Source organism: Sciurus carolinensis, chromosome 12 (assembly GCF_902686445.1).
Source record: "Sciurus carolinensis chromosome 12, mSciCar1.2, whole genome shotgun sequence".
NCBI lineage: Eukaryota > Metazoa > Chordata > Mammalia > Rodentia > Sciuridae > Sciurus > Sciurus carolinensis.
In genome coordinates, this window is record NC_062224.1 from 51,254,222 (window position 1) to 51,261,844 (window position 7,623).

Sequence of the window (7,623 nt, forward strand, 5' to 3'; positions counted from 1 at the left end):
TGGTAGCTTGCCTGGCTTGCACAAGGCCTTGGAGTTTAATCCCCAACACTGCAAGAAAAGGACAGGGAGGGAAGGGAAAGGGAGAGAAGGAAAGAACAGGGGAGTGATGGAAAGGAATGAGTCATTAAAACAAAATATGGCGTAAAAGCTCTAAAAAAAGTTTACTAAGCTCCAGAATTTTAGTTATGACAAACAGGAAAAATAATATGAGTGTACAGAATAACTACTGCATAATAGGCTCAGCTGCAGCCTGGCCTAAACCAAATGGAGGAGTGGGTGGGTCTTGGCCTCCAGTGGGAGGGACTTCACTGCAATGCACCGTGTGGGGGAGGGGTGGGCCTGTGAGCTCACAAGGGCAGCATGAGCTCACAAAGCCCCTGGTGGCCAGTTGGTGTAGCTCCCTATGCCTCCTGGTCATTTGGCTCCCTGTGATCTGCGTGGTCAGACCACTCAGGTGTGGGCTCCAACAGAAAGCCTAGTGTCCGCAGCCTGTTTTTGTGACTGGGCAGGATGTAGTTGGCAAATGAGTTTTGGCACGATGGAGGGGCCAAGGGCAGCCCCTCAGCCTTGCTTGGGCCTGGGCCTGGAAGAAATATTCAGGGTTGTGTCAGCATTGCCTGAAGATGTAGGACCAGGCCCTAATCCTGATGTCTTTCTTAGGCCTTTGGTGATATGTGCAGCTGTTGGATTTTTTGTTGCTCTCTTGTTTTTGTGGAGAAGTGTTCAGTCTTTTAGAAGCAGGTTTTCCGTGGGAAGAAAACTGGCTCTAAAAGTTTCTGAACTACTTGCAGAAAAATGCAAACTACTTGAAAAATTTAGTCTTGTTCAAAAAGGGTCTGACAGCTTGGAGTCATCCTTAAAGGATGTGAGTTTTGTGAAGGAGTCAGTAGAAGAACAAACTTTGGAGGCAACGTATGAAAAGCTGAATCGGTCCAAATCTAAACTTGAAGATGAAATACTCATTCTAGAAAAAGAGCTGAAAGAAGAGAAATCTAAACGTTCTGAGCAGGATGAATTGATGGTGGATATAGCAAAAACGATAAAATCCCTAGAAGAGGAATCAAAATCCCTCAAGTCACAAGTATCTGAAACTAAAACAACCTTCAGACTACTGGAAATGAATAAAAAAGAACTGAAGGTAGCAATAAAAGAGGCTTTGAGTGAGAATAACCAGCTTCGGGAAAGTCACAAACTCCTCTTACAAGAAGCCAAAGTATGGAAGGAAAAAGTGAGTGACCTTCATAAACAGAAGATAACATTGGAAGACTCTAAGGTACAGGCAGAAGAAGTTCTACGTGATACAGAAAAGCACATTAAGTGTGTGACCGAACGCTTGCTACAGATGAAGGATGGGGCTCCTGTGCCTGGAGAAGACCTAACAGATGATGGTAACTTAAAGTTGGATGTGAAGAGTGAGTCAGAAATTGGTGCTCATTTAGGAAATCAGCCAAAAGGAGCTTTGAAGGAACTGGTTCATGCTGTTAAGTTAAATGCCTCTTTAAAATCCTTAGGAGAAAGAAATCAAATTTATACTTCATTATCTGAAGTAGACGAAAGAAAAGAAGATCTTACAGAACTTATTAAAAATCTTGAGACTGAAGGAAAATCTTTGCAGTCAGAAAATAGACAGTTTGAAAATGAGAACCAGAAGCTTCAGCAGAAACTTAAATTAATGATGAAACTGTATGAAGAAAATGAAGTGAAACTCCTGGGGAAATTAATAGCAGAGGAAGAGTGCTGGTTTGAGGAAGAGGAGAGACTTTGCAAAATGAATAAAAGGATCAGCCTGGCAGCTAAACAGCTGGAGACCTGTAGAAAGCAAGCCAAAGATTTGGAGGAAGAATTGGAGAGTACCATTCATTTTTATGAGAGGCAGATTCTTTTCTATGATTCTCATAGAGCACCTGCTGACACTGTGACCCTGTCATCTCCATGGGAACCGGATTCATCTCATCCTGCTGAAAATCAAGCAGCTGGCTCTGGCTTTGTTTTTGTACCTCTCGTTCCAGTCAGAAATCCATCCCTTCGAGTAAGTGCAAGGAGGAATTTCATGAGAAGAGGATCTTTCCTTCCTCCACCTCCTTTAGGAAACATGTATGGAGCATGTGGAAATTATTTTCCACGTGGCCCACCACCCCTTCCATTCCCCGTGTGAAACATCTATTCACTGAGGCCTTTTCCTCATTATCTTTTCCCAAGAGCTGAATTTTCCCCCCACCCCCACATTCTGAACGTAGAAGTGAGGTCCCTTCAGGGTTGATTCCACCTTCAAATGAGCCTGTTTTTGACCATCCAGAACCAGAGCAAGAAATTTGACTATTTTTTTTTCAAATTTAAATGCACTTTTTGACAATATTTTTGATCTTTCTTCAAAAGTAATTTGACTTATCTTGTTTTTAGTTTAACTGCTTTTACTTCAGTGTCTCTACTTTTACTCCAATTGAAGATTAATGGAATTCTCATCCTTAGGATGGTACTTTGTAAATAAAGATGACGTAAATATGAATCCTATGAGTAAATTATTTCCATTTTATTTATTCTACATAGTATAAATTTTAATTTGGTTAATCCATTATTACATAAACAGCTGTGGTGTTTTATATATGTAATTTGCAGTTTGGGATATTTTAAACTTAAAGGCTGTGCCTTTATGCCAAGAAATGTATTTACTATGATTGTAGCAAATGTCACAGTAACTTTATTTTTATAAGATTTTTTAATTGATTTAAATTCTTGTTTGGCATTGATGATACTAATAAAAGTAAGCTATATTTTCCATAAAATAGAATAAGTAGAGCATATTTAAGAGTGAAGAAGAAACATGAGTGAGCATGTCATTAAACAGGAGATTTCCAAAATATAAAAAATGCCAGTTCTCAGGACATTTTTAGGAATTACAAACCCCAATTTAAGCTCACTCTGTCCTCATTTTCCCTTATATCTTCTTTACTTTATGCCGATTTTCACAAAATAATTAATTGCATTCTATTGTAGTTCACTGATATGGGGCATAACCTCATCTTTGTTTTGCTCTCAGGGAGACTTTTGTAAATAATAAATGAATTATTAGGACACTGAAATGAGAGAACCAAGACATAACTTCAGATTTTGTTATTGTTAGATTCCATCGTCATAAAATGACTCAGTCGAACTTCTATAAAATTAAAAAAAATTCTTATTCTCAATTTCTATATCATTGCAAATATGTAACAATTTGCAAACCTGCACCAGACCAGAGACCACACTTTGAATACTGTTTTCCCAATAGAGACCAAGAAAGACCATTTATTAAAAATACCCTAATGAAGAATTAGTGGAGTTGGAGAATATCATGCTAAGTGAAATAAGCCAAACCCCAAAAACCAGTGGCTGAGTGTCTCTCTGATATGGGATGCTAATTCACAATAAGGGATGTGGTAGGGAAGAACAGAGTTACTTTAGATTAGGTGGAGGGAAGTGAAAGGAGGGGAAGGTATATTGGGGTAGGAAGGATAGTAGGATGAAACAGACATTTTTAATGTGTCCATATGACTGCTTGACTCATGTGAGCCTACAATATGTACAATATGAAAAGTGAGAAATTATACTGTTTATGTATGATTTATCACAATGTATAAATGCATTAGCTTTTTAGTTAGTTATACAATAGTCAAGAAGCACTGAAGATTTCCTTAGTTAGCTGCCACCCTGAGGTATATCTCCATGAAAAGAGGCAAGTTTGAACAGAAACACAACACACACACTCTGAGTTTTCATTATTTCTTGAAGCAAGATTTTATAGTACTTATAGGCCTTCTTGCTTTTAAAATTTTTTTAAAATTTTATTCTAATTACTTGTACATGACAGAACACATTTTGATAGATCATACATAGAGTTTAATCTCTCATTTTTCTGATTGTACATATTGCAGGATCACATCAATCATATAGTTGTACATGTACATGATGTAATATTGTCTCTTTCACTCTACTATCATTCCTTCCTCCATACCTATTCCCCTCCTTCACTCCCCTCTGCCTAATATGCAGTAACTCTATTCTTCCCTATCCCCACTCCCTTACTGTGAATTAGCTTAGGCATATCAGAGAAAACAGGGCCTTTGGTTTTGTGGACTTGGCTTATTTCACTTAGCATGATATTCTCTAACACAGTCATTTACCAGCAAATGCCACAATTACAATCTTCTTTAAAGCTGTATACTCCCTCTTTTAGTGAGCATTTTCAGAGCTGTGACCAAAAGCCCTGACAAGTAAAATAGAGGAGGAAAAGTTTATTTTGGGGTTCACAGTTTCAGAGGTCTCAGTTTATAGAAGGCTGCTTCCATTCCTTGGGGCTAGAGGTGAGGCTGTGAACATCATGGCACATGTGTTCACAGAGTGTGGTGGAGGGAAGGGACTCAAGACATCACACCAGAAGGAGAGAAAGGGAGGGGGAATGGGAGAAGGAGGAGAGGGAAGAAAGAGAGCCCAGCTGGAGCTCTCCTCACTAGGACAAAATATAAACACCAGTGGTTTGCCCCCAGGGACCCACGTCTTCCAGCCATACCATACCTGCCTACAGATATCACCAAGTTCATCCCTATCAGGGAACTAATGCACTGAAGAGGTTAATTACTCTTATAACCTGATCATTTAAACTTTCTTGCATTGTGTCACAATGAGCTATCTGGAGGACATCACATATCTAAACCATAACACTGATAAAATAAATTTATAGAATTCAGAAATCCTGTCCTTTCAGTAAAGTGGGCAAGTCAGCATGTGAAAAGATGAGTTCACAACTTGATATGACAGAGGAGGATCAGCAGCATCTTAAAATGGAAGTTCTATTTGTAAATACAAGCAGTGCTAGGAGACAGCACAACCAAGCCTAGTATTTACAACCACATATGGCAGTCTCTACACTAATTATATTTTGTCTTATAATGCTTCCAAATTACTTTCTATCTGTAAAGAGCAGGAATCATGTGCTTCTTCAAAATATCTCCTAAAACCTAGCCCAGAATTGGGGACTAATGGAGTGGGTGAAGGGCTAGAAGGAGGCTTAGGAATAAGAGGGAAAGAATTTAGAAGATGTTACAACTATACACAAAACTACTACTGAAAAGGGCTTCTATGAGACCCAGGTATCTAAAAGCTAAAATATTTCATGAAACCACCATTTATTCAAAGACTTCAAATTCAACAAGGGATATGTCTATAGTCTTTTCAGAAATATAAGACTATAAAATACACTTGTAGGACATAACTCTGGTTAAACATTGTCTTGAGATGTACATATGTTAGCAATCACTCAGCATATTGATGGTCAATTACCGCTAGAACATGTGCTTCTTTAACTTAAATTCTTACACATAAGTAATAGTAAACAGTGGAGTGATGTCCTTATAATGTAGAATTGTGTGAATTTCACTTGACTGTTTTCCCCCAGTACCTTCATTCATTTTCTTAAAGATCAAAGACCAGCTTTATTACAATTACAGAGCAAAGTCTTAGCAGTAAATGAACACCTTTATAAAAAAAGAGCCAAAAGCCTAAAGAAGTGTCTTCCATTAATCTAAGTAGTTGAGTGGCTTCAAGAAGTTCTGTGGTTCCCACGACGTCAAGCCAGCTATCTGATGAGTCCATAAGTAGTGGTGCTGAAGAAGTTACAAAGACATTTCCTTCATTTTAAACTTATGCATGAGTGGAAAGCACTCTACTCTGGATCATATTGTGAATTTTTATGAAGAAAAGCAGCATGAATACTAAGTTTTAAAGGATTTGAGGAACTGACTATGAGAGTGGATGGAAATTCTGATGGAGATTTAATTAATTTTTTTAAAGTACTGCTTTTTTGTTAGTACTTAGAAAGTTCCAAAATTTTTGAGGGCTCTACCCTAATGTATATTTTCTGTCAGTCCTGTTCTCTTAGGCTACTATTTTGCAGCATATGCAGTATACCTGGTATCATAACAGAAATACACGTACTTTGATCTCACATAGGTTAAATTGAAAGTAATAGATAGAAAGCAAATTTATGTTAGAACACCAGTAAGGGAGATATCCTCATTTCCTTTTCTTTTCCTTTTTTCACCATAGCTTTATTGATAAAGCCTTCTGCAAGTCGTGCTAAAATAAGATAAAACGACTTTTAAGAGATTCGCATTCGTTTAAGAGTCGCATTAGTTTATAATAATCAAAGCTTTTTGCTCCCATGACTTTTGCATGTTCTTATTGTGAACTGTTCCGTCCAGCGGAACCAGCGCGGAGAAAGAAGACACCACCAATCTTTAGTTGACGAGATTTATTGCGCCCTCCCTGTTTTTCTGCCTCCTTTGTTCTCCACTATCTCCCTTCTTCTACCCTCTCCCTCTCTCCTCCCCCAGGCTCCTAGCTCATTAGTCAATTATAGCAAAGCTTTCTCTCACAGGAGAGCTTGCAGAGGAATGTCAGCATAGCACTATATGAATCACGAGCTGTCCACGCGGGCGGCATTGTCGCGTCCCCTGCCCGCAGAGAAACACGAAACCGGATCAGGGCAAGTTCTTTATTTTCTGCAGTCTGCTTCTTCTGGCTGGCCAGCAGCGGCGGGCTGCTCTTGCAAGCGCCTTACATTACATACAACAACCAATCAGCTTATAGATCACGAGGGAAAAGCATGGACAGTAATGGAGCATAATAGTGTGGATATAGCGATCATGCAGTGTCCACGAGGACCCATGACCAATCACATTAACTTCCTCAAAATACGCCACTTGTTGGCAGAGAGTATTAGTCTGCTGGAGGTACCTGGTTTTGTTCTCGGCACTTCCTTGGCACCTTGCCAGGCGCCATCTTGGCCACGCCGAAGGGCTGGGGGTCTGCAGTACCCCGACAGCTCCCCCTTTTTTATTTATTAAAAGAATGCTGGCTTGGGATTGTGTCTGTCTTAGGCGGAGTGGTCAACCATCGTCCTTACCCGTCATCGGATAACTGCAGAGCATGCTACAGCTCCTGTCTTAGGTCGGTACGCGGTTACCTCCTTCCTTACCCGTCGTTGACTACCGATCCAGCATGCTCAGCCAGACTTGAGGAGAGCTGCCAGCCTCTAAGGCCATCATGGCTTGATGGAAAATGATGCGATCTCTGGCATGAACTTGGCGTATATGCATGATAAAGCGTGTGAGGAAGATAATTGCAATAATCATTAGCACACACAATGCTCCCATTCCTGCCCATTGCTTTACAAAACTGAAGGAAGAAGATAATCAATTTTGCATTTCAGATATAGGGGCTACATTAACTCTAGTAGAATTAAGGCTAACAATTTGTGATCTAAGAATGGCAGTAAGATTATCAAATTTATAAGACCAATTGGCACGTAGCTGAGTAGATATGATTTTAGACAAATTTGCTGCATAACTAAGATTATGATAAGCTACAGGTGTAACGCACAGTCCCGGCAGATGATAAATACACCCCACGCTTAACAGTTCTTGTAAAAGGTCCATTTGTTCTTGAAGTAAGTCCACACGCTGGTTCACCAAAAGTAGTCCTGCTTTTAGGTGTTGATGCACTGTTTGTTGAGTAGACAGAGCAGTAGCTGTCTGCTGGACCACTTCATTAAGCTTAGTTGCTGACTGTACTGATGTCGTCAAGGCT

At 39.6% G+C, this 7,623-nt stretch overlaps 1 protein-coding gene across 1 annotated transcript; it reads left to right on the top strand.

Annotated features, from left to right (window-relative positions):
• The first annotated feature begins 538 nt into the window (after window positions 1-538).
• Window positions 539-2,155, top strand: LOC124961304 (cTAGE family member 15-like). The gene has a single exon (XM_047519934.1). The coding sequence runs from the start codon at window positions 539-541 to the stop codon at window positions 2,153-2,155; it is 1,617 nt and encodes a 538-aa protein (XP_047375890.1).
• Window positions 2,156-7,623: the final 5,468 nt, after the last annotated feature.